Here is a 24524-nt window from a genome sequence, read left to right on the forward strand (position 1 = left end):
AATAATTTAAGGTATTACTTTCTCTCTTTGAATATTCTTCCTCAAGGTTTGTGTGCTCATAAATATTTTTTATGTTTTCTCAGTTCATTATTTTTGGGAAATACATAGGCTTTTACACAACACTGACAGCATGCTTTCATGGGCTCATTACATTTTCTCTGTTCTGTTTCCACTTTCTCTTTTGGAATTTATAGGGAATGAACAAAACAGCAGGACATCTTACAAAGTAATGAAATGCAGCCCTGCAGTAAATACTGTAAACTGTATGATGTAAAACTGTTAAGATTTCAACACAATTTTATTTTAATATTTGAACACGTTTTGTGTGGTCATTTTATTGCTGAGTTATTTTCTAGGGCAGCATTTGTATCTCATCTGATATTATAAATCCTAAACTATTAAATGGTTATTTTCTTGTCAAATCTTCTTTCCAATGGAACATTCTGTTTTAATGTGCCCCCATATATCAGCTTTATGCTGCTTTGAAGTGTTTCCTAGATTAATGCATTTCAGTAAATTCACTGCCATAAAGAGGATGTGGTCTCTTCTTCATCTCCTCTCAAATCACTCGTGCCCTCGCGGCTGTTCTCTTCTCTCAGTTGTGCATTTGTGTTTAATCTTTCAGGTCTATTCTTACTAGAGTGAGATCATTGACCAATGTTTCCAGGGCTGTACCCTGACATGCCATCAGCTTCACACAGCGAGCAACAAACCATACTGAATCAATAAGAGATTGTTGTGTGTGTGTGTGTGTGTGTGTGTGTGTGTGTGTGTGTGTGTGTGTGTGTGTGTGTGTGTGTGTGTGTGTGTGTGTGTGTGTTAGGGTTTTAAGTCTAAAAAGGGGGTTGGTCAAGAGACAGATGTGATTGAGGTGGAGGTGACTCCGACTGGGATCTGTTAGTAACACCAGTAGAATCCGTTTGCGTACTCTATACTGCGCAAATACAAATGTTAAAAAAGGCACAGACATCCAAGCTATACAGTAAACGCCTCAAGCTATTTTACAAGTGGAAATGATTCTGTCACAGAATGCCTTTCTGGATGTGACCGCTCGTAAAATTAGTGTTTTACATTTTCCGCCAGACAGTTTTTGTTTACTCAGACAAACAAAAACTACCCACATGAGTGTACCCTGAAAAATGTAACTCACACACACACACACACACACACACACACACACACGCACACACACACACACACACAGACACAGACACAGACACAGACACAGACACAGACACAGACACACACACACACACACACACACACAGACACACACACACACACACACACACACACGCACACACACATGCATACACATCGCATTGTATTCCTATCTGTCTGTCTTGTTTAAACAGCTACACACATCATTGTATTTCGGCATGAAGCCGGTCTTTAATGAAGTGTGCTGCCATTTGGATGACAGTCGTCTCTTAAAAGTAGTGAATGGACTGAGGCCCAGTTGACACACACCCACACAAATATATACACATATACATACAATGATGTATTATGCAGGGTCTGGTGACAGGTTGACCAAGGAAATGTTACTGGAGTAGTGCAATAACACAGACTACAAGGATCAGTTTATACACTGCAGCATCTGCACCTGCAAATAGGCTTTAAATGAACGCACATACATGTAGGCATACGGCATGTTTGTCCAGGTATATGGACATTTCCAAATATTAAACGTGTGAAAAACTTGAACTAGATTGGTCCAATTATAAATAGTTCTGTTTTCTTTACCACAGCTGGTCCTGTTTGACTCAAATCCCGTCCAGTTCTTTATGATCTTATCTTCGATTTGCACCTAATTTATCTTGTTGAGACATTGTTTGGCAGCTCTTGCTGCAGGTTTTTGCGGTAACTTATGCATTCCTTCCAAGGACAAAGGGGAATGATTTTATCCAACAGATGTGTATTTGATAAATCATGTGCTCCTGATATTTGTCATTTTTTTTTACGAATTAAAATTCACCCTTTCTCCATTCATCTCATTTCCCTTTAAATTTAACTTGGAAGCACACACTAGATAACAATAAAACATTGTGTAGAAGAGACCAAATAATACTGTCACTTGGTAATAATGATTTGTGCATCCATGTGTGCAATAAGATCAAACTTGTCTTTCCTTTCTCAAGGGATCCAGCAACATATTCAAATATGAAACCCATGATTCAGAGAGGAGGAGACAGGAGAGGGACTTTCTGCTTCACTGTGTAAATCAGGTCCTTTTGTAACTTAATAATTTATGTACAGGTACAACTGTGCCCTGGGTCATTAAAGTAAAACATGGCTTTAACTTTGTTTTTTCAGTCTTAACTAAATAAAATGTGTTACCTTAAATGTTGTTCCTGTAACTTTACCTCTTCTCATCTCTCTCTTTTTAGTCCATTTCTACTCCTTCCCATCCTTCTCTGTTGTGTTTTAATTATCTCCTCTTCTTACTTATTCCTTCCAGCCTTTCATGGCATTTGCCGCTTTTTTCTCTTTCCTGAGATGAGGTCACTGTTCTTTGAACAAAAGTGATGATGATTATTGAAACAAAGCCCTCTAAAATATATGCAGTCGTCATTCCTGAAGGTAGGACACACTCTCTAAGCCTTTGTCTATTTATTTATTTTTCTGTGCCTTATTAGGAAGAAGGGGAAAGAGTGGGCTGGTTTGGTTTCAGGTTCTTTCTTTGTAATTTTACCTTAAACTGAAGCAGACAGACCAACGTGACCAGGAGAGAATGCCAGGGCACCAAGTAAGAGCAGAGTGACTGGAAGAATCACTGCCACGTGTGGTTTAGCATTTGAGTGTCAACAGAGTGTATGTGTGTAATGTAGTGGTGGTGGTGGTGTGGGGGTAAAGATGGGCAGTGAGTCAGTATAGGTATGGTGTAGCTATGAGTACATGTTTGAAGACAGAAAGAAAGATGTGAACACAGACTACACCTCCTGATTTCACAAACTGGTGTAACATTCCATTGCTGGTGTTATTAAATCCAAAAACAACTGTGTGATTTCTTTGTTATTTCAAGACCAGCGTGTGACTTTATCTAGAACTGGCATTTAAATAAACCCGGAAGCTGAGTCTGCCTGTCTTTATCAGTCCTCACACTGGGCAAGACCAGAGGAGACAGGGGTCACCCACAGATCACAAGTACTGAAGGTCTGTTTAGTTTGTGTGTGAGCTCCATGCCCATGTTCATGCATCTGTGTGTGTGTGTGTGTGTGTGTGTGTGTGTGTGTGTGTGTGTGTGTGTGTGTGTGTGTGTGTGTGTGTGTGTGTGTGTGTGTGTGTGTGATCCTCCCCATCCCTTATCCACTAGTTCCCACCTCTATCTTCACAGAGGCCCCGACAGGCCTTTCAGCTGAGTATGACATCACATAAAAGCTTAAAAGAAGCGTTGACGCTGACCAGACCAAAGACACAAGATATGTTAAAACTAGAGCGGTTTGACTACACAAACCTTAGTCAACTAGCATGGCACTCGTGGAGCGCAAACCTCCACCAAGGCCATTGGTGTGTTCATATGCTCCTCGGATGGTCTCATTTCCCGAGTTGGGAAGTCGCCCGACTGTGGTGTGTTCTGTCGTGGAATTCAGCCAAACTAAACTAAAAGGGTGGTGAGAAGTAAATCTATTATACTGAAATAAAGATACTTGGTTGAAGAAGTGAGCGCTTCCAGGCCGTAGTTTTTCCGTAATCAAACATTAATACCAACTTTTAAGAACAGTTCCATTGTTGAATTACTGCGATTGTTTCAGCACTTGTGTTTCCATCAGTTTCATTCGAGACATCCACACATCATGTAGACTGTGTTAAAATTTAACTGTTGTGTTTCATATATTTTCTGTAAGGTTCTTGCTTCTTTATCCTCTGCCATCGATCAATGCGGCTAGACAAAAAGCCTGAGGGTACGGGGCCACTGAGAATTTCATGAAAGAGACTCTCACAGTAGCTGCCCATTGTCCGTTAATCTGATGGAAAACAAAAGTACTCTATACAGACTTGACCTGACCCTCACATTCAGGTCAATAACTCTCTCTGTATGGTAAGATTTAAGATAGCTATTCTGGTACTCTAATTCTAATTTGTACATAAAGACTCATCTTATATCATTTTCTGATTCTAAATCTGTGAAAATATATTGATATAAGCAGGAGATTTGGTAAGTATTAAATGTCCTTTTTTGAAAACAGCACTACATCCAAACCCCAACAAAGCACAGGAGCAGGTGGAGCAGCACTTCTATAACTAGTGCTCACCGCACCACGGACTGAATAAAAGCTATAAAGCAAAAATAATTGGATGAAAATAGAGAAGTGTGAGAATAAAAGTGTAAAAATAAAACATGAGGCACAGAAACTGTAATATACAGCTGCTTTATATGTTTTAATGCATGTGGACATCATGTCCAATAAGTAGAAGGGTGGAGAAGACATATTTGAGAGACAAAACTGTAAAATCGCATGCATGGAAATGACAAAGAAAAAGAGTTACTACTGCAACACATCCAGTGGGACACTACATTTCATAGTTTAAGTTACTAAAACAGTGCTTTTAAAGCATGTCATTCTGTGACGTTTTCCAAAGATCACACAAGCAATTTTATGTATTATTACATTCATGCCAATATATATATTTTAAATGCAGAGGACAAATGTTTTATTTTTATGTGAAACAGTTTGGTTTAACTGTATTGTCGAGAGGAGTGAGTTAGTCTGACTGCCTGCACTGTCTCTGGGGTCATGAGGCAGTAAAAGAAGGAGATGGGAGGACTCGAGCCCTGTGTTGTCTTTTGAAATCTAATTTAAACGTTTACAGCTTTGTTTCATAGCAGACCAAGACGTGAAAACTGTACATATAAAGAGAGGAGCTCACATAGAGGCGCTTAGAAAGAAGCACAGGCCCAGGGAAAGGACTGACATAGACACGCAAGCCCAAATAGCCAAACACAAATACCCATGCATTCCCAAAATGTTTTCCATGCAACAAACCCTGGCATGTTTCATGCATTTTTCCCTCAGTGTTATTAACTCTTGACCTGATAATTCCCTGCCATACCTCTGTGAACACTTCATGGCAACTCCCACACATGAACATTGACATCATCGTTGAATATGTAATTGAATGAACTAATGACTCCATGGACCGTATAATTGGACTGGTGGCTCGCCTGTTTGCAAAAGATACACTAGACATTTTCACACCGCAATCACATGTCACAAAACTAAACTTTCTTTCTCACTGTAGCTGATTGACAAACAACATCGTGACAATCTTGATCAGAACCATACCACCTAAGGAGAGGAAACAACAGACATATCCTCAGAGCAAATCTGGGTTTTATCGAAGCCATGTCAGTACTGTCAAACTTATTTAAAGCACATCCTAAACTGTGTTTCTGAAATTGCACAGCCCAGGTTAAACCCAGCACAGCCAAATCCCTAGTGGGATTGCATGAGACTCAGATGAAGATTGCATTGTGTTAAGTGTTTAGAAATCTCTGCCTTGAAGGCAAACTCAGTACATGATGGGGCTCCGTAAGGGAAACCAGCGCTACAGAGGGACCCACTTAAGACCATTCCCATGATTCTAGGGGGCCCCAAATGGGATGAATTAAAGCAGAGATTCAAGATTAATGAGCCTTTACTGCTGCGGTTCTGTAAGATCTATCTGGCACTGAACTATGGTTTCAAATGACGTACTTATACACTTACTACACCAACAATGTGCTTATTCAACAGAAGAATAAACCGTGGAATAATGAAGGCTACACCTAAAATATACATTTAATGTGAGTGTAAGAGGAAGATAACGTGAGTGGTATTCTTTGCTGTATACTCTCTTACTTTACAGTTTCTAGTTTTTCTCTCTGGCAGCTCACAGTTATTTTTAAAGCGGTAGAAACAGAAACAACATAGTTAATCAGAAATAAATACAGACGAAAGAGACGGCATTCCAGCTGGGTTTAGCACTGAGCGCCAGGAGAGCCTGCCCATCAAAAAGATCTGCAGCTGGACCAGGAAGTGTTTTCCATATTCAACAACTTGGCTTGGGTCTGTTGAGAGGGTTATATGGATACCAATGTGCACCAGTCTCACTCAGAGGATTCACAGAGAGAGAGAGAGAGAGAGAGAGAGAGAGAGAGAGAGAGAGAGAAATGGGCCAAGGAAACAGAAAGTTGGACAGTAAACTGAGAATCGAAAATATGATTCTATAAAAAACATTAGGGAAAATAAATATAAGCCAGTAAATCTCTGTACGCACACACACGCACACACACACGCACACAAACGCACACACACGCGCACACACACACACACACACACACACACACACACACACACACACACACACATACACACACACATATACACACACACACACACACACACACACACACACACACACACACACACACACACACACACACACACACACACACACTAGCGCACTTGTCTGAAGTTGTCCTCTGAGTGCAGCTGAGTCACATGTCTCATAAACTTAGGCGACAGTGATGTGACAGTGATCATAAAATGATCCTGGCTCTGAAATCGAACAAATACTGGAAGTTATGAAATTCCTTCAGCTTTTTTCCCCACTATAAAATCATAGCAATTTCAACAGATGAGCCTGAAGAGAATGATTGTGGGAAAAGGTCAGGGAATGAAGAGAGTGCATGAGGTACACACTAGAATAATTACACCAGTGTGAACATCTGTGCATTGTATATATCCACAGCATACATATGTATTATGTAATTAACATACAGTAGGTTGTGTTGAAAAGGTAACACAGATACTCGAAAAGACACACAGAACCACACATGCTCTTTAGGATTACACACTTTGCCTGATGTGAACATGGTGTCATCTGATTGAGTTAATCAATCAGGGCAAAAACAAATACACAAGTCCTTTGGCTGAATATAAATATATCGCAGCCAATCCTAAAGTGATAACACAGGAGACCTAAAGCCTAAAGTTAAGACGGTAATTTGATTTGTGCTTCAAAACATGTTGATTACAATTTATTATAGAGTCATTCGTTACTATAATTAGTAGTTTATTTTTATTTGGAACAAAACTGCTGAGTAAACAGTTTATGTTCTGCCTTAAAGTATGAAACTCATTTATAGTAATTACTCAGCATGTAGCTTCTTTCTCTTCTAATCAGTCCACATGACTCTTCGCACTGTTTGGATATCATTCAACAATGCTGACTGGCCTAAAGATGAGTGCTCTTGGCTTACTCTAAGATATATCTGGCATATAACACAGAGAGAAATAAAAAAAAAGCAGAGACAGATGAGCTCAACACAGTGTTCTTGGCCTCAGAATATCTGTGGGCTACCTTCAGAGACCCCTGATGCTCTTGAGTTTAATATTTTCTTTGGCGAAAACAACAGACTAGCAAGAGACAAGCAGAGGCAGGTGTGTCTAACTGTAGCTGCATTCTCTTGGTATTAGGATATTACTGGTGAATACATAAAGCCAAGCCAAAGATGATGGCCATCAGTTTTAGATGCTCTTTGGCAAATACTACAGACCAGTGAATGGTGAGCCCAGTTTAGCACTCTTAACTTTGGAACATCTTTGGCAAACGTCTAAGCTGAGTTAATCACAATGGCAGCTGCGTAGGGTGTCTATGAGCACGGAGGATTTGCAAATGGCTATGAATTTCTGCTGCTACAAGTCTCACAAGTTCTAATTTATTAAGCCAATACTATACGTGTTATACCAGCATATACCACATTTTGACTGGTTTTATTAGGCTTTTATTTTATTTTTTTATAAAAAGTCAGTTAAACCTCTAAAATGTTTGAGCTCACCATTGAGGTGCATGAGCCACCAGACCAAACAAATCATATTTACCTGATCAAGCACAGGGTTTATAGTAATATCCTTTTAGGAGTAGGACATGTAGCGTCCTGGTGGTCTACGGATTAAGGCGCAGACCATGAATCTTTACTGCCTGCTTTCTGATAAGGCCACACAATGTCCAAAACAATAAAACATTTTTACACCTCTCAACACAGAGGTAAGGTGCTGAGAAGCTCAATCAGGAGATTCCATTAACACCTGACTGAAAGGTGGAAGGTGTTGTAATAGCAGCAGTTTACTGCTGTCAAACCTAATGGCTATCATAGTAAAGCATGGGGTTCTTAATGTTTTAATATCACACTTTTCCCTGGTGTGAATTTCTTTTTCGACTTCACACCTCTACGTGCCCCTTCATAGAAAGTTGCGTTTCTTTGCTCTGAAACACTTCGGCAGACCAAATGTTTTCCACTTTAGTTGCATTAATCCAGGTATTTTTGTAAAAGAATGGTCTGTCCCTTTAAATCGGGAATACAACCGTCTCTCTCCTTCAAAGCCAAGCTCGGTCAAACACACTGTTTTTGTAGTGTGTAATTACTTCTATGAATGTTTTATGTTGATGTCCTGTTTTTCTTAATGTCATTTCTAATGTTATATGTACATGTAAAGCGTCTTTCAGTACCTTTTAAAAGCGCTCTATAAATAAAATGTATTATTATTATTATTACACACAGGTCAGTTCCAGGTAAGCACGCCATCCATTCTAGGTTTCATTTCAACGTGTAAGCTAAAACCAGGCAATACATCGTATGACTAAAGTACCCGTCTTGCCTACAAAAATGTAACTGACACAAATGACCAATTATGTAACTGATATTACGCAACTCATATTTCTGATACGATGAGAGGCCATTAGTCATGTGCGTGTACACAGATAATTTCAGATGTCAGTAGGAGGATAATAATAGCATTAGGACTAATAACTATACAAAAGGAGAGATGTGTGGCAGTTTGTGAATTTACATTGAAACATGTTAAAGAGAAAATGACATGAACCTCTGCGCTCAAAGCAACGAGTGGCCAGATGTATCAGTGCTTGTTGGGCATGTGGCTGTGCACAAGTATCAGCATATCCACGCACAACCCGCGGATCTTATCTCGCTATTCAGAGAACACAATGTAAACAAAATGAAAACATATACCCCAGCCCTAAATAAACTTCCCTCACCCAACCCCTTACCCAAACACACTGAGCCAACTTCAGACTCAAAATAACTCAAGCAGCTGCCATTAGATCTGTGTGTGTGCGCGGTGTGTGTGTGTGTGTGTGTGTGTGTGTGTGTGTGTGTGTGTGTGTGTGTGTGTGTGTGTGTGTGTTTGTTGGGCACATTAAAGTGTACTATATCTCTTGAAATATAAAGTTCCTCAATTTCGTTTTGCATGTATGTAACACGTGAATGGGGATTGCAAATGAATGCGTGTGCAAGATACATGTACAAACATACATATAGTGCTGAGATGAGCTAAACATACTTGCTGACAGAGGAGTGTGTTCTTGCGTGTGGAGGGAGGTCTGTAAATCAGTGCTGCCGCAGCAAAGCAACAACCCCACACTGTTGCAATTCAGCGTTACTGCACATGCACAAAAGATCTATAACCTGATTGTGTTTATCCGTGACTTATTATGGCCTGTCCTTGTAGCTTTCTGCAAGAGCACATAAGACACTATTATGAATGTGACGCCTCCACCATTGGGAATCTCTGTCACAAAGAGCAGCCTTGTCAAACACTGTAATTATCTTGTTTGAGGTCCTTTCAACAGGGTGAGTTCTCCGTTCTGATAAAAAGAGAAGTGGAACCAATTAACTGAACACAACACAAAAGATTCTTCAAGACCTTTCGTCTTTGCGTGATCGCTTGTTTATTCAAATCGTGTATTTCATGTGCCTTGGGCGAGTGCATCAGGTCAACTGCGTTTTATTGTGTACCTTTTAACTGCTTCAAACACATCAAGATCTTGAGACTGCGCACCCACTGGTAAAACAAACACTGAAACACACACACATGCACACAGGCCCATTTAATAGTCAAATGGAAAAAAAAAGACTTTACTGTTAGGAATAAATCATGTAACCAGACATGGCAGCTGAAGAGCATAACAGTGAAATACAAAGGTGGTTTTGTTGAGGCTGAGGATGATTGGTTAAAATAAACAGCTTAATACTTTGGTGAACCTCTAAAGAGAATAATGACATTACTGAAGAGGGTAATTGAAGTGTTGAAACTTTGTGATTGCACTATACTAGTGGGACTGCTTCAGGACAAAGCCATCAGCATGGAGGAAACTTCCTTCTGCGTTTTTGTTGGCCCCGCTTCATTCTCATATCTTTCACTTCAGTCCCTTAAACTTCAGTTCTAATCCCATTCTTCCATTTCATCTCCAATGTCAATTTCTCACTCTCGTTTCTTTGTGCTTTTCCCCTTTTCTTCCTTATCTCTCTCTTATTTCCTTCTTCTGTGAAAACCTTCTCTCTGCCAATCTGTCATCATCTTTTCAAATGCACTTCCCTCTGCTCTACCTTATCAGTTTCTCTATCCATAACCTCTCTTGTTCCTGCTCTGTTGACACTTCGCTGACAAACTCCACCTTGTAATAACATTAACATTCTACACATTTCTTTTAACAATTATGTTTTGATGGAAAATGTAATCGTCTGAATTATGTTTTCTTTTTGTGGAAGGTGCTGCGTGCCAGTCATTGGGCGATGGTTTGGAAGTAGGACGGATATGTTAATGTTTTATTGTTTTGTTAATTAAAAACGTGTTTGCAAGTAATTAGCATATAAACATTGTCATCCATCTTGCTCGCTAGAAAACTGAAGAAGTTCAATGGAATTTACTTGAACCTTACCAAGGAGCCTTGTGACAGTCTACTTGTTTGTGCCCATGGCGTGTTTGCTATGAACACATGCGCTCCATGTGTCAATATCTCCCTCGCAGTAAAACAGTCCATCTAGCTAACAACATATTAGTTCTTTTTATAGGTCTCATTAAATGGAATTGAGTTTGACGCCGAAGATAAAAAACGGAAAAATTATTCATTTGTAAAAGAAATTCCCAGAAACTCGACTGCATTTTTTCCACAGCTGTGCAGAGTAATCACAGCAAAACTTTATGGATATCTATGAATCTAAACATGCAGCAGTGATGTATTAACATTTTCGCCTGGTGCTATCCACAGTTTACAGGAACTGCAGATGTCAACCAAGTTGATCAGTTGGCCTTGGAGAATCCATCTCCATCATTGTTTACGTGTCTCTCTTGCATCTCTTTTCCATGCTGTTTGCCTCCTTTGACTTCTTTAAGCTTTTTTCCATTCTGTCTCTGATTCTTTCAGTATTGAAACCTCACTCTCTTAGCAGGAAAGCACACACACCCACACACACACACACACACACACACACACACACACACACACACACACACACACACACACACACACATACACACTGACACTTTATGGCTCCAAAGGTCAGGACTCAAAATGTGTTTTGAGAGCTATTATTAACGTAACAATACAGAGTGCATTCCTAGACAGATGAAAAAAAAGATTGAAATGTCAAGTAAAACAACAAACACTTCAGATCAGTAACCAGTCATGTCCCCATTACTATTGATTCCCTTCTGCTATTCAGCTTATGCAGGAAATGTATCAGATTTTATCTGAGAGAAACCGCCTTCTACACAACATATTGTACGGATACTGTGAATACAAAGAGGCTGATTAAACTATTAACTGAATCACAGTATGTGTCACTGATGATACTGATCTTTGAAAGCCTACAGAATATCTCACTCAGTCACTCAGTCACGCTGTGATAAAGCGACAGACTTACAGCCATGTAATTCGATTTACACACTGCATTGCCAGACACTTGCTGCTGTAGCCAAATATAGTTCAGCCCTATATGCTGAGCTGTAGCGGAGAAACACACGAAAATCATGAACAATTTGTCTGTGCACTCTGCATGTACAATGGGCAGCCTGAAACTTATACGTTCAAAATTCAATAAAAGAGGGATCATTCCTGGATAAATGAAGCTGATAAAAACAGACTTTGATGTATTTGAGATTGGCCTTTCAAGTACAAAACCTGTGTGATGTAAAAAACCTGCAGGTTTTCCTTCACTTGTCCTTGTCCACACACATCTGCTGTCCATCTCTTCTCCCCATCACTCGTTTATTTGGAAAAGGAATAACAACCTGTCTCCTTTTAAAATACACACATACAGACACCACATGCATTGTTAACATCTCTCTGTATCTTCTCACTGTTATCATTCCTGGTTCTATCTGACCCAGTGACAAACCCAATCAAAATGTGCAGGCAGTAAGGAAAAATTAAAAGAGAAGCGAGCGACGCCTATAAAAACGGACAGAAACAACAGACTAGATTGGTTCTTTCCATTACGCATGTCAACCCATTAAAGTCCAGATGTTGACCTAGGCCTGACACTCTTTGAGTGTACAGTATGTCTAACTCACCGTGCCAATGAATGTAAAGTAACAAACAGAAAGAAACCTTGAAACTCTGATTGTATTGCTTATTGTTAATGGAGTCTGGATTGCTGTCAATCTTCTGGATCCTAAAGTATCTCAGTAAAGCAGAAGCTGGAGCCAGCTGTCCCCAAAGTGGCTGCCTGGTCACACGGCCTTAATAATATAATACTGCCACTTAATGAAACAAGGCGATCCAATGTCCATGTGTTTCCAATAGGGCTCTTCAAGGGTTGCTTCATGCTGCCACAGAGCGATGCAGAACAGATAATCCTTTAACTGGTGCACCAAACAAGCGCACCCTTACGTGAGATTTGTTCCGTTATGCACTTGGCAGCTCTTTTGGCACCTTAATGAAGTAATTGGAAACAAAAGTCTATAAACAGATACAAAGCTTGCTCTGGTCGTCACAGCGGTTTAAAAACGTTAACAATGAAAAGATTAATGAAAGTTGAAGTTTTACAATTCGGGAAAAACGATTATTTGCTTTGTTGTAGAGAGTTAGATGACAAGACCCAAAAAAATACCAGCTCCTCTCAAGCTCACTAAATAATATGTTGTATCAAGTATGTTTAATCTGTGCAAACAATGAAGACTAAAAAAACAGGTTGTGGTTTTATGTGAGGTTATGTGCTTGACTGTTTCTTGGCTAGGTGCAGTGACTTCCTGTAGTGCAGCAGATCTTTTTATCCTTTGGACAGAGCCACCTGTTTCCATTCTTTATCCAAAGCTAAACCAACCATCTCCTGGCTGTAGCTTCATATTTAAGTAACACAACAGTAGTTTCAACCTATTCCTTTAATAGAAAATATGAATAGTGTAGCAGTTATAATAATAAACCATATGTTTGGCAGGTGTTGGCTGTGAGGAGTCTTGCAAAGCACCTAGATCTTATCAAGCTCTTTCACTATATGCCAAATATAAGATGAAGCACATAAATGTTCAATCTATTAGTGGTCTCATACACAGTAATAAACCTTTTGTTATCATTAAGCTGTACTGTGTAATTGAAACAGCTTAAAGATATGTATCAAATGTCGGCCGGATGGATCGGTTGTATATCTTCTACATCGTTTTCAGCAAAACCACATTGACCTTCTTCATCGTCCCTCGACGACCTTTAGCCAAGAGTTATTTGAAAACCTGCTTCACTCATCATAAAAAATCAGATCATGGGTCTCTCTTTCACAGGAACACCCACACTGACCTTGAGTTACTATAAGCCTTACAGTATTACAGTATGTGTTCTCTGCCACTGGACCAAAAGCCAGCATCTTCAGTCTGTCATCATTTGGACACAAATTAGAGGACATGCCCAGTAGCTTCAAATGAGGGGATGGGTGAAAGAAAGATGAAAAGTCATCAAGGGAGGACAGAATGTGAAATCCAGACATGCAGACACGGATGAAGAGACAAAACCAAACACAGAGTAAGAAAAGGGAAACTGAGCATCTTATTACTTCAATTAAGTCAATTCTGATTTCATTCATAGCTAAATCCATTAATTGTACCTCTGTATGTGCTGTATACTGTACAACTGCTCCCCTATTTCATAACCTGGAATCCAAAAAGGACAAGTGTAGGAGCCTTGCACATCCCTCAGTGTTTAAATGAAAACACATGCATGCCTACAGGTGCTGCCAAGGAACCGGACAATTCAAACCACATGAGAACCAATATAAAGCCACACACACAGACAGACACACACACACACACACACACACACACACACACAGACACACACACACACACACACACACACACACACACACACACACACACACACACACACACACACACACAACACACTGCTTGTGATAAATCTGCTCCACTGTACAGCACGATTCCACCAAACAGTGAGGAGTAGGCCTTGGGGAAGAGGGGGTGGTCCACATGTGTGATGCTCTCTCTGTGATTTCAGTTATTCCTCTTTCCTTCAGGGAATGGGAGATCAGGCAGAACTAATGGTGTTGCTGTGTGTTAGATTAATTCCAACAACAACAGTGAACATCTGCCTGTATGCGGGATGTCTGGAGTTCAAAGGGAAAGCGTGGACTTTAAAGTTTGGGTAAAGAAAAAATGTATGTGTTCTGAATGTGTCACACTACAGAAATATGTGTTATTAGAACCACCCAGCTACATTTGAATGATTAAAAAAACCGGCAAGTATATCAAATTTGATTTGAAAACCTTGAATAAATAACTGCTGAAACACTGGGTCTGCTGAAGGAGCTGAAACCACCCAATCACAGGAGAGGGTTGAGTACACATGTACAGTATATACAACACTTCTTGTTTGCCATTGCGCATGCTCTATGGGGCACTAGAGACTTTTGCTGGCCTAGCCCTATGCTAACTTGAATTGCGATAAATAATTCTAGACTTTCCAAATTTCTTATGATTGAACTGTTCAAATTCTGAAAGTCATTTTTCGGGGGTTGTGAGGCTTAAAACAATTTATCCACCGTTTGACAGCTGCAACATTAGTGAAGGAGTAGGCTTTGGAGGAGCCTATGACGTAAGCACAAGTTTAAATAACTTGGTTGGGATTGGCCTGTGAGCTCACTCCTGGAACATGTACGCAACACACTCTCATACGCACCACGAAAAACGTTTTTTTACTTTTACACACACACACACACACACACACACACACACACACACACACACACACACACACACACAGTGGGAGCTCATGGCTTACTTCTGCAGGTTGAGGCTGAGGTTGCCAGTGCAGCTCTTGATCTTGTTCTGGGCCTCCAGGTGGTTCATACCCTCCGTGGCGATGCCGTCAATAGACATAACCTTGTCTCCAATACCAATGCCACCTTTAGCCGCCTTCCCACCATCTGTCAGCTGCAGAGACACAAAAATCAAAGACAGTTTAAATGATCTACATAACCAACAGTGTCACAGTCAGGATTATTAAGCAAGCAGGAGGGTGAAACATACACATTCACTCTGTATTTATCACATGATTTATGGATCCATTCATTTACAGGAGTATTTGGGCAAAGCTAATGAAAGACCTGGTCCTCTACCACATCATGGTGCGTCTGCTGTACACTCAATGATGCGTGTCTAATAGCAGGAGCCTTCATCTTTGAGTTACCTTTGTTTCTTCTTTATGACCTGCTGTCATTCTGGGCTTACAGATTGTTAGAGAAAAGAGAAACGTTTGCAAAATAGCAAAATAGATCACAGGCATAATGCACTCCTTGTGCCCAAATTCTCCACTGCTGTATTTAGCCATTTCTTTTTGGGTCGAGGGTTGAAAGTCAACTGATGAAGCAGAACATTGTTTAGAGTTTAGAGCCTCATTTTGACAGCAGCAGTGTAACAAAAAAGTTAGTCTGCTCCTGACAGCAGAAAACAAAGCTTATCTTTACACACACTAGAAATCAACTAAAGTGTATCTAATCCCAGTAAAAAAGCAATTATGTCATTATTCTCCGTACAAAATACAGTTAAAAAGGTGACAAATAGCTAATGGGACGACGCTACACGGTGTAGACACAATTTGAGCAGTGCATTGTAGACCAGTTTTATTGGCTTTGAGGAAACAGCAATTACAAGCCAGACATCTCTTAGTTTGCACGCATCATAAAATATACATACCCTCCACTTGTCTCTGGTTTTCAGTGTCTCCCATGAATTTTGAGGTATGCTTCAAATATCTGCATCCAAACAAAGTGTAATTGCTGCACTTCCACTCTGGGGGAAGCTGGTTAATTCGAACCAGATTCAAACCACACAAACAGCAGGTCTGGTATTTAATACCAACATAGTCTACATGTCTTCAACATGCACAAATACTGTACTGTATCAATTCTGTTCTTGACAGAACTGTTAAATACATAATTATAATCATGCTGGGGGAACAACTGTAGCGTTCTCCACACCCATAACTGCTGCTGTAGTCCGTCTATTTGTGAGCAATGCTGAACAGATTTTGTAAACAAGTGTTGGACAACAGTTGCCAGGCAACTAACCACTTAACAGGCACACAAGTAGGCCTGCGTCTACACCTACATATATATATATATATATATATATATATATATATATATATATATATATATATATATATATATATATATATATATAATCAAATTAGATTAAATGTGTAATTATGTGTTCTATACATTGTTGAAACCCTGTTTCCTTATTGGAAAGTTAAAGTATGTGCTGTTGAAGTACATTTATACAGATGAGAGGGATTTCTTTTAATTATTTAAGTAATGGAGACACAAATATAACGTGCTCATTGATAGAAAAAGAACAGGAGGAACTATTTAATTCTGTTTAATTCATGTAAGAAGACTTTTGTTTATTTCTGAAATTGAAATTTCTTACCTGAAATACTATATTAGTATCCGTTATTATTTGTATTTGTATTACCGTCTTTAACTAACTGTCATCGTCACTAAGAGACAGGGCTATACATTGTTGCAGCATGTGTCATACAAACCAGAGCCATTCTTATCAGTAGGCTCAGGGAGGACTGTGACACATTTGGAAATGTGCGTAGGATGTTACACACTGCATCTCTTGTCCTTTTCCCATGACGCCAAAGCACTGTATCTAAGACTAATGTGAAGGTATATTACAACAAATGTTTGTTATGTATAACAATAATTGATATCATATTAGTTTGGTTTAGTGTGTTATAGTGTTAGTAAAATAGGACTTGGATATTATACATATATTATATGTCCTTCGAGAACAAAAGGGCAGCTGCTGCTGTAACTCTGACCATTCTTGGTCACACAGAAGGTCCAAGTTTGTCCTAAGAGGAGTGAGGTCATTTGTTTCTTTTGACACAGTGAAAAAAGGACCACACAGACCACTTCACTGAGCACACACATGCACACAGACCACTTGTGTGGTTGTTCTATGAAGTGGCTCTTACTCTTGCCCACCATATATCACTTCATGTGAAGATATTGAATTTGGAGCTTTTGTTAAATTTGTGGGTTAAGTCGTCTCTGGTGTACTACATATGTGCCTCTATCTTTGTCTCTCAGTCACACACAAACCCACGCACACACACACACACACACACACACACACACACACACACACACACACACACACACACACACACACACAAACCCACGCACACACACACACACACACACACACACACACACACACACACACACACAAAGACAGACAGACTCAGGCAGGGCTAATAAAAGAGGCTCTGCACACAGATTAGCGTTAAGGCTCTGCGGCCCCAACCATTTATAGTCATATTAGCCCAACACACGCAATATCACTCACCACCACTCACAACCACAGAGGGCAGGAGGAAGAGAGTAATGAGGGATCGACTTGACACTGATTAGAATTGTGTTGATGTAAAGGAAGGGAAAAATAAGGGGGAAAGAGAAAAACTGTTACTGCTGAATCTGTGGGCTCTTTCTATCTATTTTGACCCATTTCAAGGGGTGTGTTCATGCTAACCACTCTGGCACTGTTATGGACCAAACGCTCACCACAAAATGTTCTATTATATGTTTTCCCCCCAATTAGTGTTCATGCCCCCCTACACACACAACCGCTACCTCTCTCCACTTTTAGAAACCCTCCCTCAAACTCTGCTTCTCTCTGCATCAAAGTAACCAGCACCCACAACAGAAAGCACAACTGATTTTGAACAAGGGTCCATACAACATGCAGTGAATACAAATGTTTTTAACTTGTGTTGAGACTATTTAATCTGTATTTCCTTATTCCAAATAATTCTAAAGAAATTGTATGTACTGGCAGGAATCCTTCTTCCAAAAGCAAACATTTGTTTTCAATCACTGTGATTAAAACAATTTCAGAGCTCAAAGTAGTTTCAATTTTCACATCAAAGAGAGAGCAACAAATCATTGAGAAAATCAGAAACAGAAATCTAAATATTCTATCTCTGCAACAAGCCAAGCACTTCAAGTTTCCCAGGGTATTTGATTTATGACTGTTGGTTTGGCCATGACAGAAAACAGCAGCTTTAACACACTGGAGACGGAAACACAGTCCATGTATGTGCGTTCATGCTCTTTTATAAAGCACACCCCCTGACAGCAGCTGAGTTCAGCTCCAAATCTGCAGGGACATCCATTGACACTTGACCACAGCTTGTATTAATAACACTCCAATGAGCCACCAATGCAAACATCCCAGCAGCAGGTCAACTCAAATCAATAAGAACAGAAACTCCCTGTCACCTTCCCGAGAGAGAACAATGCACTTACATTCATCAGGTGGCCAGAAACCAACAAGTCCTCCAAATGTAATGAGAAAAAACATTGTTTGTGACTGACATTAAAAACCAGCCTTTTGTAATGTCGGGCAGGATGACATCCTTTGTCTGTGCCTTGAAAAACATAATCCCTCTGGTTACTCGAGAGGCTGACAACTTTAAAAGAGTATAATATGTTAAAGTCTGACATTTCTAGGTGGAATTCTTCTTCACTTTAGGTGGCCAAAATAAAAATGAAAGCTTTATGCAGCTTTAACGAAATGTCACAATATATAAAAGCTGGTATCTGCTTTTAGAAGCTTTCTTTCACACACTACCACTGTGAAAGTCCCCTTATTATATATTCATGCAAAAGTGAAAAGGTCAATATTTGTGTCATCACACTCAAAAGAATGAGAAAAACACATGGAGTGTGTTAAAGCCTGCGCTGATGAACTTACCATTATGTTTTTCGCAATGTCAGTTTTCAACACATACGTTGTCTGATTTAAGTGCTCTGAAAAAGTAAACTGCTTCCAACACATAGCAATAAAAGGCTGGCTGGAGTGCTGAAACTTTGTCAGGTTTGAACATACACTGACCAGCTTGAGTGCTTTGAACAATGCATGCTTTCAGCACAAGGAGTGACAGAGATGACAGGCAGATGGTTAACATCACGCTATGATTGTAGCGCAGAGTTCATGAGACATGAATACCCAGATTGTCCCTTGATACTCAAACATCCACAAAAGCAGCTTCCATGTGCCAGCTTTCAGAAATATGTATTCAGGCAAGTGTCAGGCCAGACTTCCAGTACGCTATCTTTTAGTGTGATCCTACATGATAAGAAATGTTCCTTTATTGCGTCTATGAATCCCATGTGGGAAAAGAAAATTGCAATATTTCACCATAATGTTTTTATCAAAAACATTACTCTTGATCGGCTAGCTCCTCATTCATAACCAGAGTATGGAATATAATATAAAAGTATAAAAAGTTGTATGAAGAAGCACAGACGGAGTGTGAAAGGTATGAGACAGAGAGCTAGATATATGGAGGTGAGTGAGATTTAGGAAGAAGGTACAGAGACGGAAAAAGGTTAGAAGAGAGAAAGGGGAAGATTAAGAAAGTGCAGGAGACAGGAGCTGGAGCAGACATCACCTGAACCTAGCTGTATGATCCATCTGTAACACATTTGTTAAACTGTGTTATGCAACGTTTCACTTAAATCTTCGCTCCTGAATGAGGTAAATCATGCAGTTATGTCAGCTGCATCATGGAAATGCCTGAAACAGGATCTAGTGTTTATTTGACAAAATCCACAGTTTTTTTTCAGCCGTTATAAAGAGTTTGATGCTGGCAGTTTGCTTCACGGTTAAAAGTCAAGTTTTTAAAAATGATGATCGGATGAAAGAATCCCAAAGCCTGTTGTATTACTAATGTAGAGAAACGTACAGCACGCCTTACTGCTGGCTAGTCATATATCAACACAAAAGTATGAGTATGCCATCGATGATGCAACAATATAATAGAGAAAATAATATGTATGCACACCCCTTATGCTGGCACACTAACACACACACACACACACACACACACACACACACACACACACACACACACACACACATACTTTAAATCTAATAAAAGCATCTGAAAAAACTGTTTTTTCCCCCTAAAGCTGTGTGTGCACCCGTGTCTAATAATCACAGCCTGACTTTGACTTGTATGTTAATGCTAGAGACCTTAATAAGAGAAAGGCTTTATCGGATTGAGTTCCATTAGATAGCTCACTGCAGCTACAGTTGCCAAACCCACAAAAACACATTGTACACATTAAACATAAAGCTTTGCCCACAACATTGAGAATCTGGCCAAGAAATCTGCCACACTTACAAAAAGCCTCCGCATTAAAGCCTAATCCACCTCTGACACAAGCTGATAAGCATTATTAAGATCCAGATCCTGATATTATTATATCCACAAAAAAAGTAAGTGAAGTCTGGGATTTCAAAGTAATTGTAACGATGATAAAGATAATGTCCAACAGACTGTTGCAAAGTCAACATAGTGTGTATATTATGCATACATTATGTATAAACAACACAATGCACGTTACTGCGCTACCTGTAGATCAGTGAAACTGTTGGACACAATTGGCAGGAGTGCGTATGTATGTGTAGCACAGCGAGGGGATTCACTCACAACAACATTGCTCCATATAGCACTACTAAAAGGTAAATAAACTCCACAGGGTACATATAAGCTGTTTTGGGGAAAAAGAAGATTTCACATAAGTGTGTAAGTAGCAGTAGACGAGGTAGGTCAAGAAAAACTCATTCTGTCCCAATGTACCTGCTGGAAATCGCGTGGATGTTTCCTTTTACATGGACATTAACATGGAAATGAAGAGAGGGGTTATAGTAACTGAGTAACAAATGCAACAGAGGGCTAAATTGTAAAATTACACACAGGACCAGCATCAACAAATCCACATGACATTATTTTGTGTTGTAAAAACTAAGTGTACTTTGGTAAACTAGAAGCGAACAAGCCAGCATTCACAGCTAGAGTCAATGATGTGATTGTCATGGCGCTGCAGGATTTAGCATTGGCAGGGCTGGTGAACCCACACTCAGGAATACAGCCATATTAACACAAGACTGGATTGTTCTTATTCCACAGAGTGCGTCATCATAGCACACACTTACAGAGGCTGTAATCAATCTAAAATTGTGGTTTTAGGATACAGATTATATCATGTTTAACATGTTAATAACATATGCTCTAATTACTGAAGTTAACATCTGAAAAGAGAAACCTGGCCAGAAAACATTCAAATGAGTTAGAGTAACAATCATTTCCCTATATTCTGAAGAAATGATGTGAGTTGTATTATTCAGTATGCTTTAAATCAAGTTGTACCTCAGAAGGGGATACATTCATCCAGACACTGGTCTTAACGTTATTAAGGAGTGAGTATCAAGGGGTTGCTGGTCACAGTGGCAGTTGAAAAATATTGCGTATTTAGAGAAGCCTTATTGCAAACACAGCAGCGCATTCAAGCTCCGTAAAGTAGACCTATTATTCTCATTTCTTTGGGTTATTACTTGTACTTTTGGGTTTCTACTAGTACATATTGTTTGTTTAATACAAATAAAAAAAACATACATTTTTCTCATGCTGTCTGTCTGAATATACCTGCATTCAGCCTCAGCTTTAGCGCCTGTCTCATTAAGAGCCCCTACTGAAAAACTCTGCTCTCATTGACTTGCAAGAAAAATATGGAGAAACTTTGGAAAGGCCGTTCTCAAGCCTATGTTTTTTGGCTGAGGCAGCAAACAAAAAACTGACTGGGACGTCTTATTTCACAATAAGTGGGTTTGTAGGCACTCTAGATGTATGTGCACAAGCACTGAAGAAGTTAGTTTTTCATGATGCTCCCTTTAAAAGAAGCCATCCAGTAGTAAACCAACACACTTGGAAGTAACAGGAACTAGTTTTGTCCTGAGAGTTCAGGGTCACTGAAACAACTAACTGAACAACAAAGCATGAAGTGCAAATACCTAAAAATGCAAAAGAGGAAAGAGGTTAGCTACAGCTTCCTTCCATTGATCTACTAACCCACAGCCATTAAAGTTGTATTTCTATCTATCAGTCCTGGTAATGAACTAATATTATTATGAATAAACATAATTACAGCCATGAGGCCGTTATCCTGAGAGGAAGGCAGACGAGCCATACATTGGCTCGTCTGCATGGAAAATACATTATAGCTGCATTAAACAATAGGGTATTCAAGTCTCTTCATTGTAAATCCACTGCAGTGCATGTTATGACCTGGCTGCGCTCGTCTGCCAGGGTTATAAAAGTTTTCTGGCCTCAAATCATTCTGTTCATTCCAGTTACACTAAAACAGCGTACTCCAAAGACATCATTTTTTTAAGGATAATTCTTTCAATATCTTTTATATTTTATTATCATGTCCCTCAATTTACCACTAAATTCTTTGTCGGGTTTGTTCACTAACATGAATAGTTGAAGCAGCGTTTCGACTAGTGTAAGATATTTCAAGTGTGACCCTGTATGAAAAGGTTTTCCACTGCTCGAAAGTATTTCCGGTGTTATTTTCATTTCAGCATTGTTCCTGTATTGGCATGTGTGACACTGATAGGTCCTTTTACTATGGATTAGTTAGTCCATTACCGGTGAAGACAGAAACGCCTTAGTGAGGTCACCAGGAGGACCAGATAACTGTCAACATGCAATATGGAGGAACAGGCACGTTTTCAAAAAGTAATCCCCCTCTCTCAACTCATCACTGCTATAATGGTGCCAACCAACCTCACAAATGCTTTAAAAAAACCTATTACTAATACATGATTAGTGACGTCACAAATAGACACAATAACACCAAATATTGAAGTGCAACGTTAAATCTCACACATTTTAAGGAATGTTAGAATAATTCTCGTGATGCTGTGATCGCACAAAAGTCAAGTCTGTTACATTGTCCAAACGCAATAAGTCTGCGCCAACATGCACACACACATCAGCACTGACAGATTGATTTGTAGGAGAGGAAATGATAAATTGTTGATTCTGGCTCTGGGACTATTTAACTAAGATAAATAGATATTGAGAGAGAAGCTTGGGACTTGTTTGATTAAGATAGATTAAAGTATTATTAAGTCATAAGGAGGAGCTGTCAACCGGCTCTGGTAGTCTGCCATGAAATGTTAAGGCACACAGTTTGCAGCATTGCAGGTTTGAGACCTGGACAGTGATGCAAGTGTAAGAGTAAGAACTGTAAGAGGAGGAAAGGCAGAGAGAAAAGACAGAGACTATGTATAGAACGAAACAGTCTTTCAAATAGACCAATCACTGTGGTCGGTTGTTATCATCGCCTGTTGAAGCGTCTCTGGGGAGGCAGGAGGCAAGAAACTGCTGATGCAATTCCAGGAACTGCATTCTTCCACAAAAAGGTTTTAATATAGATTAGCTGTTCAGCCATCTCGCTGTAGTCAAAGCACAAACGTTATCGCCTGTGATTAACAGTTCTTCAAAACCAGTTTTTAATCTTTACAGACATTTTTATATAGAGTTCTAGAGGAAGGATTCATCCAGTGATGACGTACATATGCATTATGCACGGATCAAATACCTCTTAATCCCTAAACGACAGAATAGGTCGTTTCACAATGACTCCCAAAACGGTATATAAGAGAGTACCAGACTGTTGCACATTGTGACAGTCAGAGTTTTAAACAAGTGGTTAACGTTGTGAATTGAATCAAAACTACTTGATTAACTTCAGGTAACAAAACTACTTAGTTAAGTTTAGGAAAAGATCAGGGTTTGGGTTAAAATAAGTACCTTAGAGGCACCTTGTTAGCCAAGTGGTTACAGCGCATGTCATATATCCGTATTGTACAGGGCTTTTGACCTTTGTTGCATGTCGTCATGCCACTCTCTCACGCACGCAACTTAGGTTACAGACGTAAGTTAAGTAAGTTAAGTAGGTCAACATTGCGTTTTGGTTTTAAACGAGGCACGAACAGCGGTCTCCTGGGTAAAAGTCCTGTGTTTGACACATCCATCCACCCCGACCTCTTCCCAAAGCGGACTTTGTCGCGCTTTACTACATAATAGGATGCATGCACAGATGCTGCATGTCTGCATAGAACTGAGTGCAAGGTCATTTAAATTCTCATGAAATGAATGAATGCTTTACTGTTATCTACATCATTAAAGAGGAAAGACAAACAGATTATCAACATTAAATAATGTCAAATCTAAATGATCTATTCTGGTGTGATGTTGCAAGTTTGTACTTGGAGCCTTTGAAATACGCACATGCACTATGGTCAATATTCAACCAAGACCCAGGAGCTCGTAAAACAGGAGTACAGATCCGAGAC

The 24524-nt window shown here is 39.6% G+C and overlaps 1 protein-coding gene across 2 annotated transcripts in view; it reads right to left on the reverse strand.

Annotated features, from left to right (window-relative positions):
- pdlim5a (PDZ and LIM domain 5a) overlaps nucleotides 1-24524 on the reverse strand; it is a 59569-nt gene that overhangs the window by 29620 nt on the left and 5425 nt on the right. For both annotated transcript variants that reach the window (XM_029440795.1, XM_029440796.1), the window contains exon 3: nucleotides 15076-15227. In XM_029440795.1, the coding sequence (XP_029296655.1) occupies nucleotides 15076-15227 (152 nt within the window). The remainder of the gene's footprint in view (nucleotides 1-15075; nucleotides 15228-24524) is intronic.

This window comes from Cottoperca gobio, chromosome 9 (assembly GCF_900634415.1).
Source record: "Cottoperca gobio chromosome 9, fCotGob3.1, whole genome shotgun sequence".
In the NCBI taxonomy this organism is placed as follows: Eukaryota; Metazoa; Chordata; class Actinopteri; order Perciformes; family Bovichtidae; genus Cottoperca; species Cottoperca gobio.